Source organism: Argopecten irradians, chromosome 8, assembly GCF_041381155.1.
Source record: "Argopecten irradians isolate NY chromosome 8, Ai_NY, whole genome shotgun sequence".
NCBI lineage: Eukaryota > Metazoa > Mollusca > Bivalvia > Pectinida > Pectinidae > Argopecten > Argopecten irradians.
The window spans coordinates 13,783,234-13,802,768 of NC_091141.1; the positions used below are offsets into that span (position 1 = coordinate 13,783,234).

At 36.1% G+C, this 19,535-nt stretch overlaps 1 protein-coding gene across 17 annotated transcripts in view; it reads left to right on the top strand.

Annotated features, from left to right (window-relative positions):
* The window catches only part of LOC138329432 (twitchin-like), a 145,294-nt gene that overhangs the window by 106,622 nt on the left and 19,137 nt on the right, over positions 1-19,535 (top strand). For all 17 annotated transcript variants that reach the window (XM_069276443.1, XM_069276432.1, XM_069276428.1 and 14 more), the window contains 34 exons: positions 298-446; positions 792-1,035; positions 1,422-1,616; positions 1,954-2,058; positions 2,689-2,883; positions 3,472-3,765; positions 4,127-4,284; positions 4,608-4,731; positions 5,100-5,402; positions 5,711-5,861; positions 6,051-6,202; positions 6,500-6,618; positions 7,013-7,178; positions 7,529-7,611; positions 8,028-8,247; positions 8,530-8,718; positions 8,961-9,074; positions 10,778-10,882; positions 11,220-11,417; positions 11,920-12,031; positions 12,463-12,635; positions 12,855-13,043; positions 13,312-13,401; positions 13,656-13,828; positions 14,404-14,533; positions 14,921-15,223; positions 15,529-15,640; positions 16,046-16,218; positions 16,534-16,818; positions 17,044-17,209; positions 17,582-17,736; positions 18,101-18,160; positions 18,562-18,655; positions 18,964-19,167. In XM_069276443.1, the coding sequence (XP_069132544.1) occupies positions 298-446; positions 792-1,035; positions 1,422-1,616; positions 1,954-2,058; positions 2,689-2,883; positions 3,472-3,765; positions 4,127-4,284; positions 4,608-4,731; positions 5,100-5,402; positions 5,711-5,861; positions 6,051-6,202; positions 6,500-6,618; positions 7,013-7,178; positions 7,529-7,611; positions 8,028-8,247; positions 8,530-8,718; positions 8,961-9,074; positions 10,778-10,882; positions 11,220-11,417; positions 11,920-12,031; positions 12,463-12,635; positions 12,855-13,043; positions 13,312-13,401; positions 13,656-13,828; positions 14,404-14,533; positions 14,921-15,223; positions 15,529-15,640; positions 16,046-16,218; positions 16,534-16,818; positions 17,044-17,209; positions 17,582-17,736; positions 18,101-18,160; positions 18,562-18,655; positions 18,964-19,167 (5,683 nt within the window). The remainder of the gene's footprint in view (positions 1-297; positions 447-791; positions 1,036-1,421; positions 1,617-1,953; positions 2,059-2,688; positions 2,884-3,471; positions 3,766-4,126; positions 4,285-4,607; positions 4,732-5,099; positions 5,403-5,710; positions 5,862-6,050; positions 6,203-6,499; positions 6,619-7,012; positions 7,179-7,528; positions 7,612-8,027; positions 8,248-8,529; positions 8,719-8,960; positions 9,075-10,777; positions 10,883-11,219; positions 11,418-11,919; positions 12,032-12,462; positions 12,636-12,854; positions 13,044-13,311; positions 13,402-13,655; positions 13,829-14,403; positions 14,534-14,920; positions 15,224-15,528; positions 15,641-16,045; positions 16,219-16,533; positions 16,819-17,043; positions 17,210-17,581; positions 17,737-18,100; positions 18,161-18,561; positions 18,656-18,963; positions 19,168-19,535) is intronic.

A 19,535-nucleotide genomic window follows, 5' to 3' on the forward strand; every position in this document is an offset into this window, starting at 1 on the left:
AAAGTTCCTTTCACACTTAACTGTGTACCATCTTTCTATTAGGGCTACTGGAGTTTGTGAATTTGTTTGAAATCATGTTTGCAGAAAATTAATAATTATACTATTATGAATTATAACCTTCAATGAGTTAGGTAGATAAATTTTGGCAAATACTTTATTGTGAAATTTACGAAAGTGATTGCATGTGAAAGAACATTAATTTATTTTTAAGATCAGTATTATTGGCAATTATTGCAAAGCTAGAAGAATTGAACTCTCTGTTAACATACATAATGTCTATTTCCTGTATTTCAACAGAGGCTCCCAAGGTCAATTTGGATGCTCTGTTTGGTGCCAAGGAAATCCGTGTCAGAGCCGGCGAGCCCCTCAACATCAAAATGGGCATCTCCGGAGCCCCAACACCAACTGTCACTTGGCAGAAGGATGGACGTCCTCTTTCACCAAGGGTCAGTCACCATCAAACTATATTTCATTTATCAGTCTTTGCTAATCAATACATAATAATGCTTAATTAAAGTATCTGATAATCCTTGTGTCACAAGGATCATGGTAATGAATTTAAAGCCTTTATATCTTTACAGAGACGCAAACCACTGGCAATTTGTTCTGATTTTTCTTTACCTGAAAGATTTTGGTTGAATTGGCAATTAATTTAATTGAACACCAAACATGATGATAACAATCTACAAATGTGTTCGGATATCCTCAGCTTGTTTGAGCAAGTTTGTTTGCAATATCTATGCAATATCAAAATGTCAGTGTTTTAACGTGGCTGTACCTTAACATTTTAGGCTGCAACTTCCAACACAGAAGATGCTGCTAAATTGAATGTACCTAAGGCTGAGAGGGGAGACACTGGTAAATACACTGTCACCGTGTCAAACGAGAGTGGAACACACTCCGCGGACATCCCAGTCGTTGTCTTGGATGCTCCTGGAGCACCAGAGGGACCTCTGGATGTCAGCGATGTATTCGCAGACAGCTGTGTGTTGTCATGGAAGAAACCAGAGGACAATGGTGGAGCAGAGGTCACAGGTATGTTATTTTCACGGTCAAAGGTCAATGTCATCAAGGTTATTTTTTAAAATTCATAATTGATCATAAATGAAAGCTAAAGAATTAATTATTATGAAAATTATATCTTGACACTTGATTACAATTTTAAATTTCTGTTCCCAATAATTAATTACCATACATGATAAGTGATATTTGTTTTAGTTTCTCTATAAGAATACATGTTGTAAATTGAAATCTTTAATTAACATTGTAAGTCCTTAAAGAAAAGTGCAAGAATGCATTATGAGCTGAAATCTTTATTTGTTTAACATAAATTCCTAAGAAAAGCTGGATGATAATTAAATGTTTGAATTTCCACCGTCCCTATACAAAGTAAAACAAAGATTTCTATATTTTATATACAGATTACATCGTTGAGAAGTGCGAGGAAGGCAGTACAACCTGGGAGAAGGTACCAGGTATTGTCAAGGGAACCTCCCACCCCGTCAAGGGACTGAAGGAGGGAAAGAAATACAAATTCCGTGTCAAGGCCGAGAACATGTATGGGGTCGGTGAGCCTCTAGAGACCACTAAACCTGTACTTGCTAAGAATCCTTATGGTAAGTGGTATTCAGAAAGTATTAACCGTCACTTTTTTATACTTGTGCTAGGTCTAAAATCATATGGAACGGTCATATGTGTAACTTAGATAAATGAGAGTTCTTTTAGTATAATTTGTCTTTTTATTGAAGTAAGTTTTAGATGCTGACATGAAGTTACATCAGCTTAACTCTTTAAGTTCTGTACTGTTATATAGAAGATATTAAGAACTGTTTCAAGCAAACTTCAGAAATGAAATGAAGTGGCTATACTTTAGAAATGGAAGTGCTACAGTATTTTTATGTAGGAAATGTGCTGTGAAACCCTGTATCATTAAAGTATTATTTGTATCCATAGATACACCTGATGCACCTAAGGATGTACAGATACCCAAATATGACCGCCGATCAGCTGATCTTACCTGGAAGGCTCCAGAAAATGATGGTGGCAACCCCATCAAAGGTAGGTCTCATTACAGAGAAATCCTTGGACTAAGGGATTGATGCATTTTTTGCAGTCTTCAAAAATTTTGACATGCTTGATGAGTGAATTAAAAATGGATGTTTAGATCAGTTTTGATATTGAAACACTGTATATTTAGTTAACCGTGTTTCCTTCGATCAGTAAGTATACCGTACATATTCGCTGTAATTAGCCCGCCCTCCCCCTATGAGTGCCTCTCGCCTTTTCTGGAGAAGAGTTAAGTTGTATAAATGTCCCCTTTCCATGGATTTTTACATCATGTGATGCCTGTAACATTGTATCCCATATTACATGAACTTTTACATGTAAATCACTACATAATAATCCGTTTCAGAGGATAAAAGGCATAATTTTTTTGCATGTTTACTGTAACAGATTAATGTATCTTGAGTACAGACAGATTTAAAACATTGATGAATTTTTTCTTCCACAACTTATATTTTGTTGTTCATTATTTAAGCACCCTGGGTGCTAATTACGGTGAATACGATAGGTATTTACTTACCTACGTAAATGATATTATTTAATAAAAGAATTAATTAAAATTGTAAATTTAAAAATGATAAACTCTAAAATCAAGATGTCAAATGATTGACCTGGTATTTACAGGTTACATTGTTGAGAAGAAACCTAAAGGAGGAGAATGGATCCAGGTCAATAACTTCCCTGTCAAGGACACACAGTTCTCAGTGATGAACCTACAGGAAGGTCAGGAGGTCGAATTCAGGGTCATGGCCGTCAATGATGGCGGCGCTGGTAAACCAAGCAAGGCCACTCCCCCACATCTTGTCCGAGACCAAGTCTGTAAGTACATCCGTGGGACATAGGCAGAGTTACTGTAATGTTGCTAATATTGTGGGGGTTTTAATTTCGCTAAGATTAGTGATTCACACAAATTTGCGAAATTGAATACCTCGGAAATGTTTTCAAAAATCATGGTTATATATATCAATATATCATGAATGACGCTTTCAAAGACTACAGAGAAGATTTGTGATAATGATTTTTGTTAATGATTATCAGTTACAAACAGTTAATCATAACATATTAGAACCTGCAAATACACTATACAGTATAAACCACCGTCAGGTTCAAATTGCAGTTGTCTATTGTAACCTTTTCCTTGAACAGGTTATGTTTGTTGTTGGTTAACTAAAGCATGAAAGTTTTAAATAAAATTCGGCAGATTAGATATAGCTTTGATAAAGCTTCTAGGATATGTCTTTGAAATTCCGGCAGCTTAAGGGTTGTGCTTGTGTTAAGTCATGCTTGCAATTTCGATCATGCGTCACTTTGCATATCTTAGTGGGTTTGAAATATATATATCATGTAGTTAAGCACAATAGCTGTTGCCTTGACATTACTTAATTATGGACTGGTGATGCTCCACAGTTGCTGCTGGTGCCCCTAATGCACCTAACGTGGATAAGATCACCAAGAACTCTGTCGATCTGTCCTGGAAGAAGCCAAGCAACGATGGCGGTGGTAGGATCACAGGTTACATTGTGGAGAAGAAGAAGCCGGGAGAGGATTGGAAGGAATGTGCCGAGGTAGCCGGGACGTCCTGTTCCATACCAAATCTTACAGAGGGAGATGAGCTTCAGTTCCGCGTCATCCCTGTCAACGCTTTTGGACCGGGCGAGGCCAGTAAGCCAACCTCGGTTGTTAAGGTGGAGAACCAGCCAGGTACACAGAAGCTTCTTTTCATCCTTTATTTCATTGTCACTTGATATAATATGGTCGTCTTCTTTCTACCAAATTCCTCTTTTAAAACTCATCCAAAGTATGTATATTAGTATATGACTGTTTATATCTAATTTGGACATTGTCAATAAAGTATTGATTCATAGCCGTTGAACTCTTATTACTTAATTGAAATTTGGTAATCTAAAGGAGGTTCATGTATTTATACCAAGGTGTAATAGAGACTTTGTTAATACTGGATTGATAAAACGGTTGACATGTGGTAGTTTTTGATTGGCTAAGTTTTGTTTAGAAATTTATATCAACAAGAATTGAATATTAACAAATGATGTTTGTATTACAGAGAAGCCAGCGTTTGACATGTCTGGAGTTAAGGATGTATGTGTGAAGGCAGGTCAGACCATCACCATCAAAATCCCATACACTGGATTCCCTAAACCAACCGCATCCTGGGTCAATGGTGATACTGATATCGAGGAGGACTCGCGCACCGATCTCAAGGTAAATAAGTCATTCTGAGTCAGTACAACAAAATCAATAATGTTTATATTAAAGAGGATTCATGCAATAATTTCAAGGTAATATTCAATACAACGAAAACCAATAATGCTTATATTAATTTCAATTCCAAACAATTTTATTGACAATGTCGAAGGGATGAGCCATAAGGCATTGCCTATATACCCCCCCGGTAGGTCTTCACCCTAAATATATAATGCTTATATCAAAGATGATTGAAACAATTATTGAATGTGTGTAAATATTGACTGAAGAGAAACAAATGTGGAAATGCGAGACAATCAGTTTTTTAATTATCTTTTAAGGTCAAGGATGATCATGTCCTCTTGACCACCACTAATGCCAAGAGGTCAGACACTGGACGCTACAAGGTCACCTTGAAGAATCCATCTGGTTCTGAGTCTGCAAGTGTTGGTGTTAAAGTCCTTGGTAGGTTTAATGAAATAATAAAATTTTATAAAATGACATATCTACGTAACAAGCTTTTTCACAATATAAATAATGTTTGTCTTCTCAACAGAGTACAATATGAAACAGTAAAGTGCATGTTCTTAGTGTTCATGCTATAACTGAATTTTCAAATAAATTAAACATACTGTATATATTTATATAATTAGGCTATACTATCTGTAACTATTCATTTCCTTTTCCATTTCAATTACAGTAATGGATTTGGATTCATATTCAGTTTTAGCTTTTAACTCTTGTGATCTTTTCATTTCTTTACTGCTTTAAGAATTACGCATGCCCCTTTTCTTATTTCTGATCATAGTGCCATTTAAAACTTTGTATTACAGACAAGCCAGCTGCCCCGTCTGGTCCACTGACAGCTTCAAACATCAATGGCGACGAACTGACGTTGAAATGGAACCCTCCCAAAGACGATGGCGGCGAACCTGTGAACAACTACATCGTCGAGAAACGTGTTGACGGTACTGATAAATGGATGAAAGTCAGCAGCTTCCTCACAACGCCCCGCTGTGTGGTCCGCAATCTGGACCCTGGTACCAAGTACGAGTTCCGTGTCATGGCGGAGAACAACAACGGGGTCAGCGATGCACTGGTCACTGATGAGGCTATACTGGCCAAACTACCTTTCGGTAGGTCACCTTACAATGCTTACCTCATGTTAGATGTATAGAATGATGAAAATCAGAAGCATCACACTTTCATGCTGAAGAAATCTGATTTAAAAAGAAAAACAAGTTGTAACTAGGATTCTTTCTACTGGATCCAATCTGGGTTTTCCACCAGTAGTGCAATAGATCAATGTTAACTTCTGATACTATACATGCAAGTGCCTTTTGGAATTACAAATATACAAGACACATGTCAAATCAAATTAAAAAAAATCTAAATCTTTTACAAAATTAATAGCTTAGTTTAATAATATGGTATAATATTACAGACACACCTAGTGCTCCGGGAACCCCCAAGTGTACTGGTACCACAGAAGATTCTATCAGCCTCACCTGGACACCACCCCGCCGTGACGGAGGCAACCCAATCCGTGGCTACGTCGTGGAGAAACGAGAGAAAGGAGACGACAAATGGACAAAGTATGTACCAAAAGAAATGAAATGATCTTTTTTGAGATGATAAGTTTGATATTAAAGTAAAGATATATTGAAATCTGTTTATTTCACAAGGGGGGAATTTCATGATATCAAGATGCAACACAAAATATTTGTAACATTTGAACTGAAAACGATCTTATATGATGAATGCTTTGATTTTTCCCTGAACAGGGCTACCTACGGCGAGGTACCTGATAATGAGTGCATTTGCAAAGGCCTTCAGGATGGTAAGGAGTACGAGTTTCGCGTGGCAGCTGTCAATGATGCTGGTCCTGGTGATTTCGCCATGACATCTGATGCCATCATGGCCAGGGCACCTCCAGGTAAATACACTTAATTACAGAGATAAAGGTGTCAGAACTAAATTACAAGCTATAAATGCTATTATTGGTAGCAGTGATGTGTTTCACCTCATCAGTGAAAACTGATAAATATTAAAAGTAATTTTTGGTTAATTAATAGATATATATTGCTCTTAGTTTAGTGTAGATATTATGACATAAAGCATATCTTTAATTAATTTATTCTATGGAGAATTTCCTCACCCCCATAGTGTCAATAGTGTGAAATATTCATCTGTAATAAAGGTTTGTCAGTAACCTTGAAATATGTCCTTACAGTTGCTCCTAAGGTCAGCCCCGACTACATTCCTCGTGACGTCATCGCTAAGGCAGGAGAGGAGTTTAAGATCGTAATCCCATACACAGGAAACCCTATCCCTAAGACTACATGGAGTCTGGTAAGTCTTACCGGTTATTTTTGTAAACTTTTGAGAATCATTTCCATGGAAATTCAATAAAAAGCCTGTGAAAATTACACATATGGCCTGTACTAAATCATTTTGATCTTCCAGTTAAAGGCATTCATGTGTTATATTAATGAAATGACGTTTGATACCCTAAAAAAATTGTGAACCTTGCTTTTCAAGAACTCTTTAACGCAATCAGGAAATGTGGAGACCTTCAAATCACATGATTTATACATTTGATATGAATATTTTTTTCTTTTTACATAGTCAGAACCAAATTATGTGTGTTATTATCACAATGTTCATTTGTAGAATGATAAAGGAAATTGACCACTCCTTAAGAGATAAAGATTTATGTATGATAATCCTGTTATTGTGTTTACAGAGTGGCGTTAGTGTACTGGAGGATAGCCGTATTAAGTTTACAAATGACCCCACAGAGGTCAAACTGGTTAACAAATCAGCTAAGAAGAGTGATGCTGGCAAATACAACATTATGCTGCAGAATGAGAAGGGCTTTGACTCACTTTATGTCAATGTCATCGTCGTTGGTATGTCAGCAAGGCTCAGTTTCACAAACATTCCATAACTTAAAAAAATCTCTTAACCTAAGAATTTGATAAGAAAGCATTACCTTAGCTAAGTTCCTTAAATTCTTGGCACAAAACATATTAATAATTTATATTTTCAACTTAAAAGCAATTGTAAAACTCTAAGAGAATAATAATCCTAGAAAGTTTGAAAAATAAATTTTTAAATTTAAATCTATACTGCTTGTTCCATGAAATACCATGAAAGTGTTATCATTTCGTTGTTAATAATATCAAAAATTAAACCTACTGAAATACAATAATGAAGATGATATCATTTTGTTATTAAGTTTTATCTATGTGTGTTACAGATGCCCCAGGTAAACCTGAGGGTCCTTTGGAGGTTAATGACATCACACCTGACTCCTGTAGGCTGACATGGTACCCACCAAGGGTAAGTTTTTCCTCTCTAAAACTTGATTTATTGGATTATCTCCCCTTCCACACATTATCCTTCTTTCCACTATTCCCTATAGAGTTGGCATTTTTTGCTTTCTTGTATTCTATCAGTACTTTTTTTGTATGTTTTCAACAATCTCTCATCAGTACAGATCTCATCTGTATGGTTGTCTTAAGTCTAATGATAAAATTCACCTAATCTTTGGGACCGATTGAGCCAGTAAGAAAAAAAACAAAAAACATAAAGAAACAAACAAGTGTCATTCCTATGCCACCATACAATTAGATATAATTAATACAATTTGATAAATTTTATGCAAAAAGCTTAAAAAGGCGAATATACTCAAGCTATGATTAAGTGCAATAATGCCATAAATCTGTGTGGCTATAAGAGTGTATTTTTTTGTATAGGATGATGGTGGTAGCCCCATCACTAACTATCGTGTGGAGAAGATGGACAAGAAATACGGTAACTGGGAAAGTGTTAGCAAGTATGCTCGTGGCACAAGTTTCGAAGTCATGGATCTTGTAGAAGGACATGAATACTGTTTCCGTGTCATGGCTGAAAACGAACATGGAGTCAGCGAGCCTATAGAGACCGCAACTTCAGTAGTCGCTCAACATCCGTACAGTAAGTAAAAGCCTTCACATATAATTCTTTTGGAGCCTAATTCCTGTGTATTCAAGAATTTAAAATTTCAATTGTATCATGAACATTACTCATGCTATACGTTCATAATTAAGAAAATTTTGTTTACACAAAAATGAAAGATTATCAATACATTATCATGTACCATTATCTACAAATGAAACTTGCTTGCAGTGAAACCTCATTTTTAACAAAGTATGATTATCCATTGATCATTGTTGCTTTGGGGTCTACTGTTAAACAAATCTATTTTGAAAATGATAGCTGCTCCTGATTCTCCTGGTAAGCCAACTGTGGAGGATGTGGATGAAGACTCTGTCACGCTCAGCTGGACAAAACCAAAAAGTGATGGAGGAAAGAAGATCCAGGGTTACATTGTGGAGTACCTGGATCCTTACTCCGGCAGGTGGAAGGCCGCTAACGATCTGCCCTGCTCAGATACTACCTTCACAGGTAAGCATGTTTGTAAAAGTTAAATGAGGTGCATTACATGTATAAATATTTATTTGTTATTTGTAAGACACTGGTTCTCAATTTTGCTTTTGAAATCTTTTTGTTGATTTTTTACTTTTCATGTCGCATAATCTTTTGGAATTCAGGTAAGAAAATTAGACATTTCCATTGCCTAATATATCCTAAATTATTTTTTCAATACTCATTAATATGTGATTTATTAATTATCTATTTACCTTTAGTGCCTAACCTTAAGAAGGACAAGGAGTATGAATTCCGTGTAAGAGCCAAGAACGTGGCTGGTCTGGGAGAACCTAGTGCTGTGATTGGCCCTGTTGTACCCAAACCTAAATATGGTAAGTACAGTTGTCTCACTTCGAAAATTGTATTACTTTTTTAGCCCACCATCATCAGATGGTGGGCTATTCAAATCATTTTTTTTGTCCGTGGTCCGTCGTCCGTCCGTCCGTTAACAATTCTTGTTATCGCTATTTCTCAGAAAGTACTGAAGGGATCTGTCTCAAATTTCATATGTAGGTTCCCTTAGGGCCCTAGTTGTGCATATTGTATTTTGGGACTAATCAGTCAACAAGATGGCCGCCAGGCAGCCATCTTGGATTTTGATAGTTAAAGTTTGTTATCGCTATTTCTCAGAAAGTACTGAAGGGATCTGTCTCAAATTTCATATGTAGGTTCCCCTAGGGCTCTAGTTGTGCATATTGCGATTTGCGACCGATCGGTCAACAAGATGGCCGCCAGGCAGCCATCTTGGATTTTGATAGTTAAAGATTGTTATCGCTATATCTCACAAAGTACTGAAGGGATCTTTCTCAAATTTCATATGTAGGTTCCCCTAGGGCTCTAGTTGTGCATAATGCTTTTTTGGATCGATCGGTCAACAAAATGGCCGCCAGGCTGCCATCTTGGATTTTGATAGTTAAAGATTGTTATCGCTATTTCTCAGAAAGTCCTGAAGGGATCTGTCTCAAATTTCATATGTAGGTTCCCCTAGGGCCCTTGTTGTGCATATTGCGATTTGCGACCGATCGGTCAACAAGATGGCCGCCAGGCAGCCATCTTGGATTTTGATAGTTAAAGATTGTTATCGCTATTTCTCAGAATGTATTGAATGAATCTGTCTCAAATTTCATATATAGGTTCCCCTAAGGCTCTAGTTGTGCATTATGCGTTTTTGGATTGATCAGTCAACAAAATGGCCGCCAGGCAGCCATCTTGGATTTTGATAGTGAAAGTTTGTTATCGCTATTTCTCAGAAAGTCCTGAAGGGATCTGTCTCAAATTTCATATGTAGGTTCCCCTAGGGCCCTTGTTGTGCATATTGCGATTTGGACCGATCGGTCAACAAGATGGCCGCCAGGCTGCCATCTTGGATTTTGATAGTTAAAGATTGTTATCGCTATTTCTCAGAATGTATTGAATGAATCTGTCTCAAATTTCATATATAGGTTCCCCTAAGGCTCTAGTTGTGCATTATGCGTTTTTGGATTGATCAGTCAACAAAATGGCCGCCAGGCAGCCATCTTAGATTTTGATAGTGAAAGTTTGTTATCGCTATTTCTCAGAAAGTCCTGAAGGGATCTGTCTCAAATTTCATATGTAGGATCCCCTAGGGCCCTTATTGTGCATATTGCATTTTGGGACCGATCGGTCAACAAAATGGCTGCCAGGCTGCCAGGCAACCATCTTGGATTTTGATAGTTAAAGTTTGTTATCGCTATTTTTTCACAAAGTACTGAAGGGATCTTTCTCAAATTTCATATGTAGGTTCCCCTAGCGCTCTAGTTGTGCATATTGCGATTTGCGACCGATCGGTCAACAAGATGGCCGCCAGGCAGCCATCTTGGATTTTGATAGTTAAAGATTGTTATCGTTATCGCTATATCTCACAAAGTACGGAAGGGATCTTTCTCAAATTTCATATGTAGGTTCCCCTACATTTTTGTCAGGTTTATTTTATGCTATGCTAATGCATGCATCTTCTGTTTAAATAAATATATCAAGATATTTTTTTATTGGATTTTAAATTTTTTCCCTATAGGAAAGTCCGGCCCACCAGGAATGCCTGTTGCATCTGCTGTTGGCCGCACCTACATTGATCTCAAGTGGGACCCACCCACAAATGACGGCGGCAGTAAGGTTACTGGTGAGTGGGTTATAGGGATTGTTAAGTGATGTTCATAGGAATTAGTGATGTTTTCTTTTTAGTTTAGTTAGTTAAAGGCTTTCATCTTCTGCTGTATGAATCTGTAGATACTTCATCTGACTATTCAAACCATTTTTAGGCTACATCTTTAGCTTTATGATCTATAGAAACTTTATCCGTGTTTCAAAACCAGTTTTGACAATATGAAAAATTTGCCTAGAATTTCACCTTGGCAACTTATAGTAACCCCTTGATTAAGCTATAAAAGAAATAGTAACATCGTGATATGTAAGCCATAAGAAAACATTGAAGAAAACTAAATGTTTTTATTTTTCAGGCTATGTGATTGAGAAGAAACCAAAGAACTCAGACACATGGACCAAGGCAAACAACTTCAATGTACGTGAACCTTACTTCACTATCAACGAACTTCCAGAAGGAGATGAGTTCGAGTTCCGTGTGGCAGCCATTACAGCTGCTGGAGTTGGAGAGTACAGCATGAACACAGCACCAATCAAAATCAAGGAACCTGTTGGTACGTCTTATATCTGTAAATTATAAATCTGGTGTACCTGGATATATTATCAACTGTAACCTCTGAAGAATTAATGAGACATTTTATACCATATACACCGATCGTATTATTGTCAAAATTGGCTGTAATCGCTTTTGAGGGAAAAAGAAAACTGCCACATACTGTAAACCAACTCTTTATGGCTACTAAATTTTGTGATTTGTGTTTCGAAGCAAGTTCGCAGAGATTTACTTCGTGGAATGAAAATTTATTAGAATTTCTAATATATATTTGGTAATTATTAATTCGCAAAAAAAAAAAAAAAAAAAAAAAACTTTCGCAAATTCAATTAGGTAGCCAAATTTGCAAAAGTTAATAGCTTGTGACAGAAAGTTTGGTTAACATTAAATAAAGAAGCCTTTATACATGTATATTTATCTAAATGAATGATGCTACATGGCATAGGAATTAATGACAACTATATGTTAGACTATTTTACCAACATTTTGGTCATATATTTTAGTTGGATCACCAGCAGAATTCACCAAGAAGCTTTACAATGAGAAGGCACCCCTCGGTGGAGAAGTTACATTCTCTATCCAGACACATGGCAAACCCTTGCCAGAAGTCAACTGGTACGTCTTAATACTAAATCTTTCTATCTTGGTTACATCAATTTTCTATTTGTCTTAAAATGTGCACGATGATTAATTAGCATGTTCAAATCAAGTTTTAAGGCTGAAGCTAGCTCAAATTATTATAGCTTTAAAATGTACCATGAAATATTGAAGAAAATAGTTTTCAAAAAAGAGCTTCCAAGTTAATATTTAAATATAAAATGATTTAAAATTGTCGTTTATACTTTGATATGGGAAGATCTGACATGACAGTAAAATAACATAAATTTTGTATGACGATATTTTGATCAATCTCAAATCTCCATATGAGAAAGGTGTACCTGTTTATTCTGATGATGGCACAATTCATTAATGAAAGCCTGTATACCCAGCACATGTTGTCATGGTAATCTATTCATCTTTATACCTTTAATATTTTTCTTTTTTAGGTATAAGAATGGTGTCCCTATTGGAAACACAAGCCGTACCAAGCTCACACAGAATGATGATATTTTCAACTTCACACTCTCTGACGTCGGGGAAAGTGATGCTGGAGAAATCAGATGTGAAATTTCAAATAATCTAGGACGGGAGGCATGTACTTGTCAACTCGCTGTTATGTGTAAGTAGAAGTGGACATATTTATGGAAATTAAATGAAAAGCTATGATTTATTCACCTGATTGTATCATTCCATATCAGCTTCTGAGTCTGGAAAATTTTATGCTTGCCGCTGTACTGACTATATGGTGCTTTATTAAATTTATTTCCAGCTACTCCTGGATTGGTGACCTGTTTGTCACTGTACTGACTATAAAGTGCTCTATTACATTTATTTCCAGCTCCTCCCAGAATGGAGAAATCTCTGCCAGACAAACAGGTAGAACTTGGAGACCAGTTTAAGATCAAGATTCCATACAGTGGAACTGGACCATTCGAGATCAATGTTCTGAAAGACGGATGTGAGCTGAAAGAAGATGGTCGCGTGAAGGTGACAGAGTTTGATGACTACGTTGTGTTAGTACTTAAAGGTAGGTATCATTTTAACTCTTTCTGTTGTTCAGAACAGAAGATAATGGATAGTGATGAGTGATCATAATTTGTACAATTATTCTAGAGGTTAATCTGACTGGAGATTTGAGTAAGACTCCACATTTTCCTATTGATAAAATTTGCCAGCAAAATGGAATACTTACATATTAAAACAGGTAATTTGAGAAAAGGATAATCTCCTGTCCTCTGTTTGAGAATAATTTGAATTGAACAGCCTGATACAAAATGTATTTTTTTTCTTTTCAGAATCTGAGGAAGGTGACACTGGAGGTTACCAAGTCAAGGTTTCCAATCCCAGTGGAGCAGCAAGTACAAGCTTCAAATTGGGAGTTGTCAGTAAGTCATCCAGAACAACTTCCAATATCTTAAAATGTTTGTTTTAGTCTGTTTTGGATACTGAATGTGCACTTCCAATAGCTCTCAGGATATTTCCATTAGGATAAGAGGTATTACAAGTTACAGATTTATGGTCAAGCTGTTATCCACCTTGTATTTAATTTTTGCTTTATCAGAAATATTATAATATGTTTTACCAGAAAAAAATATGCATTTCTGCAGTGCTTTCAGTACTTTGATTTACACCTTTTCAGGTGCACCTGGCTCCCCAACTGGACCCCTGGCAGTGTCTGACATTACAAAGAACACATGTAGTCTTTCCTGGAAACCTCCCAGAGAGCTTGGAGGAGGAAAGTTATCCCACTATGTGGTGGAGAGACAGGAGATCGGAAAACCTTACTGGGTCACTGTATCGTCAAGGTGTAAGGTAAGGGAGACAATCTCTATCTTATGCTAACTGCTAGTTGTGAAAAACTTGTTCATCTGATTCAGGTAACTATGAAGACAAAGTGATTAAGTTGTGTAATTGCTCTAGGGTTAAAAAGACAAGGTGTGCTGTTGTTCTGATGTTGAGACATGTGATCTATTGCTCTTTGGTTAAAAGACAAAGTGTGCTAATTCTCTGAGGTTGATTAGACAAGGTGTGCTATTGTTATGAGTTTTAAAATACAAAATGTAATGTATATTGCTTCGAGGATTTAAGTGACTAGGGGTGGTATTGCTCTGGGGGTTAAAGAGATAAGGTATGCTGTTGTTTGTAAATGAACATTTGATTTGCTGTTAACAAAAGAGATGATTTGTAGAGATATATAATGCAGTTTGTTAGTTCAGAATCTGAAACAATTTAAGGACTCATGATCAACTGCCAATGTTAATGAAAATCATTTCTAATCTATGCTGTAAATGTTACTGCCACATGGATACCCCTCAGGATGTATGTGGACTTTAAGAGATAAACCAGTACATTGTATTTGTTTTAATTGTATACCTTTTCGTTGCCAGGATACCAACCAGGATGTTCAGGGACTGTTTGAAAACAACCAGTACTTGTTCAGAGTATCCGCTGTCAATGAGTTCGGCCAGTCTGAACCACTTAAAGCTGAAAACCCCATCATTGCCAAGATGCAGTTTGGTAAGTAAACTGTTCTAACAGTTAGTCAAAATGAATAAAAAAAAACCACTAATGTATATTACATTTTTAGATAATGAGATTAATCATCGAGTTTTTCAACAATTAAATGATTACAACAATTTGTTTTTCCCAAAGTGTTGTAAAAATACAGATATAGATATGTCGCTGATTATCATATACAAATTGTGAAAAATGTAGTATAGATTATGATGCTATTTGCTGTTTTGTTCTTTGTATTCTTTCTATATTATAGCAAGCCATTATGTAAACCCTTAAAACATATCAAAATTTGTGTTTGACTCACATAGAATTGAGGAAAGTTTAAACCACATACAAATTCTGTAATTGATTAACCTATAATCACCTTACCTGTGACCTACCTTACAGATGCCCCTGGAACCCCAGGTGTACCCGAGGTTACCCAGGTGGGCGGAGATTTCGCCAGCCTGTCCTGGGAGAAGCCATCCTCCGACGGCGGTGGCCGTATCCTTGGTTACTGGGTAGATAAGAAAGAGCACCGTACGGACAACTGGACAAGGGTCAACAGTCAGATCTGTCCCACCAACATGTTCAATGTGTCGAACCTGATTGAGGATAAACAGTACGAGTTCCGTGTGTTTGCTGAGAACGAGGCTGGACTCAGTAAGCCTTCCATGGCATCTACAACTGTAAAGATCAAAGATCCAGACGGTGAGTTGAACGCTAGTGTTCAAATAGTAATCAAAATGGAGTGTGACCTGATGTGTTAAGTAAAAGTTGACAATCACTGCAAAATGGAAATCTGTTTCAAATGTTATAAGGTTTAAAAAATAAGGTATACAGAAAGTAAGCTCAATGTTTCCCAAAATTTAATTCAAATTTAGAAAAAAAATATTTCAAACTCATTAAAAGAAATGCATGCATCAGTCTATCGTATCAACTATTCTGCTAGGAGGAGTAGCGACCTGAAAAGTGGGATTTTTTTAAAGAAATGTTTATTGTTTTTGTGTCAACAGCGGCTGTATTACCCGAATTTGTCCATCCATTGAGGAAGTCTCAGTGTGTCGCTGGTAAGACAGCAAGATTCGAGGTAGAAGTTACAGGTACACCTAAACCTGAAGTTTCATGGTAAGTCACACATATAAAAGTTTACATCCTTTATAATATTTGACATGTCAATAAAGGAGATAATTATTTTCCCATTTGAGGAAATTGCAAACTGTTGAATGCTGTCAATCAGTTTATTTTCGCAAATACAAATTTTCACATAATTTTTTGTTCGTTTTTTTTTAAGAGAGAGAGAGAGAGAGAAATGGAATGCAAATTCAAATGTTACATAAATAATTGTATAAAATGTATGTGTGAATGCACCATTATCAGGAAAAGCCCTTTATCACAAATTGATGTACTGTATTTGCAAATATGTCAAAAATATAGAAGACACGAAATATTTTATGCATCCTGTCAAGATTTCATATGGTGGCAAAGGCATGCATGAATATCTTAGTTTTAAGTTACTGGTTCTTTTTGCAGGTTTAAGGGAAGCCGTGAGCTTTATGAAAGTGACAAGTATGAGATTACAAACGACGGAAACTTCTATACCCTCGCCATTAAGGATGTGTTCGGAGAGGATCAGGATGAATATTCTGTCCGTGCTGTAAACAAAGGAGGATCCCGCAGCTCCAGAGCAGACCTCGAAATTAGATGTTTGTATTCAATACATTTTCAAAATAATTCTATCTTGTTATAACTGTACTCTTAAAATAATTACCTGAAGTTTTGTATTTTGTACTGAACCATAATTTTTCAAATCTTTTTTGTGTTTTAATCACTACTACTACATAATACATTGGCTTTGGTACATAAAATGAATTTGAGCGACAGATATTTATTTAAAGTTCTACTTTACTTTGTTGCAGAAATTTGCTGGATAAAATACATTAATTTATCAAAATAAAAAAAATTACAGTCATATTTGATTTAATCATTACATCAACTGGTACTCATTTTCTTTTCTACAGCACCACCCAAGGTCAACGTGCCAGCTAGGTTTAGGGATGTAAGTACGTTTGAGAAAGGAGAGCCCGTGGTACTGAAGATTCCATTTACCGGTAACCCCAAACCATCCGTGCGGTGGGTACGAGACGGACAGGATGTCCGTGGTAAGGATTACGTACAGGAAGTCGGCGAGAGACACGCACTCCTCACCATCAACCATGCTTCCAAGGAACATGACGGTCCGTTCAGGCTTGTCCTTGAGAATGACCTTGGATCTGACGAGGCTGTGATTAAAATACAAGTTAATGGTATGTCCTCTTTACAGTTAAGGTCAGAAAAGATTACAATTACTAGGGGGATAACCCAAAACACGATAAACTTTCGTACAAATATCAGGTTTTATTAATCCTTGAAATCATTATTATAAACAAGTTGGAATTCCTAAGTACATATTTTATTATGATTTAGGACAATAGATGATTGTGTAAGATTTGTATTTAGAGTTTTAACTGACATAATGTAATCTTTTGCAGATCGTCCTGATCCTCCACGTTTCCCTGTTGTGGAAAACATTCGCGAGGATTCAGTTGTGTTGTCATGGAAACCTCCAATGAACGATGGTGGCAGCTTTATCACTGGTTACGTTATAGAGAAGTGTGAACCCCCAGCACAGCACTGGGTCCGCATCGCAAGTACAAGGTACAATTTCTTTATCCCAGAAATAACACGTCTTCTTTATCTTTAAGTTGTTGTCTACCCTTTTTTCCCCAACATTACAGGAGTTGTCATCCCTTCCTTTTCCTGGTAATTCATGAGTTGTCTGCCCCTCCTTTTCCCAGTAGTTGTCCGTCCTTACTTTGATAATCTCATTGGTTACATTTTACATTCCTTTAAAATTCCTATTTGTTGTTGTTCAGTCTACTAAAAACAATTTTACCAACTTTTGAGCAAACAATTAACAGAAATTGTAGATATATATTTTTTTGAAATTTCAATAAGCTTTGTGGGTTTGTATCAATCATGAAGAGTGAATGGAAGACAAATATATTAATGATGTATTAATGTTCACAGAATGGCATTCCATAACGTGTCAAACCTACAGAGTAATAAGGAGTACCAGTTCCGTGTGGCAGCTGAGAATCTCTATGGACTTAGTGAGCCCTGCGAACCTACAGCAACAATCAAAACTGATGATGTAGAATCTAAAAAGAAGAAACAGATGGAAGGTTAGTATATCATGATGACAACCAAAGTTCATTCCACAGTTCAACGTTATTGTCAACCTCTGTATGAAGACCACCTGGTTATTATGACCACTTTCTAAGGGTCCCAAATGGCCATTTATAACACAATGTGACCTGTGTATAAAGACCACTTGTCTATAAAGACCACCTTGCCCTTCTATGGTCTTTATAGACAGGTTTGAATACTGTGTTTGATATTTTATTGAAACCAATTGCTTGATATTTTATTGAAACGAATTGTAGATCCCAATGATAATCAATTTGTGTCACCTGAATCAGTTAAATGTATGCAGAGTTAACCAGACTAATGTGTGTACCATTTCTTATTCTATCTTTACTTTTACAGATGAATTTGGTAGAAAGATCAGAGGCAAAGGACCAAAGATTGCTGATTATGATAGATTCTGTAAGTATTATTCTCTTACTCTGTGTCATGTAGGTGTAAGTCAATGTTGTACAGACTAGATACTGTGATAAATGTGTAAAAACATAAGTATGGAAAACAAAATAGATACAATATCTGAGGATTAACTTATATTACAGAGTTACCTCCCTTACGGGTAGGTATCCATCGTGATGTCATTATTTTGTGATTGAAATTCGTGTTACGGTCATAAACACACCACATCACAATAAATACCTACCCGCAAGGTTAGATAACTCTGTAATATGCAAATACAGAATTAGCCTGAATTAACTGTATCTGAAATGATGATTGTAATAATCATAGAATTCTGCATAAACTTTGATAATGATTTTTTGTTGAATCATTGATAGATCAACTAAATGATTTGATTTTGTTTATAGATGAAGATTTATGGAAGAAGTATGTGCCACAGCCTGTCACAGTAAAACAGGACAATATATACGATTATTACGATATCCTGGAGGAGCTGGGAAGGTAAGTTATACAAGAAACGAGAACAGTGTGATTATGTCAATGAAAAAGAACTACTATAACAATTTTATGAAAAAAAAATCATTATAGTCTTCCTTTTCTGTAATTTTCCATCTGACTATCTTTTGCTTCCATTTTCTGAAATCACGTCAGTATAGCTCTTTTTCTAAACTTACCTGGTACGTTAATTGTACAATGATTCTTTGAGAAGTAATACACTTTATATTGAAACTTAATTATCTTTAATACTAATTAGATATATTATAAACAAAATGGAGAAACTATTATTAATTAACAATTTCTATTGACAGTGGAGCGTTTGGTGTCGTCCACCGCTGTGTAGAGAAGAAGACTGGACGTGTATTTGTGGCCAAGTTTATCAACACCCCTTATCCCCTTGACAAGGCCACCGTCCGTAATGAAATCAACATCATGAACCAGACTCATCACCCCAAACTCCTCACCCTCCACGATGCCTTCGAGGACAAATACGAGATGATACTTGTCCTGGAATTGTAAGTTTGTGAATTTATTTTTTATTTTTTTCAGTTCAGTAAAACTCTTCAGGTAAATCAATTAAAATCAGGTTGTCTTTTCCCCTTCTTAGATACAATCACAGAATCTTATATTTTCTTAAAATACTCTTTATATGTAATGTCTTTTTTTTTAATTTCTTAACATTTGCTATTCAATGAAATGTTTTTTTCTATGATGCCTTAAATTGCATTTCAACATGACTTCTTTATTAAGATAAAATCACAGAATCTTTTAATTTCCTGAATTACTCTTTAATGTATAATCCATATTTGTTTTCTGTGATGCCACAAACTACATTTCATCTCAATTTTAACCTTTGGTGTTCAGTTGATGTTTTAGACTTTAT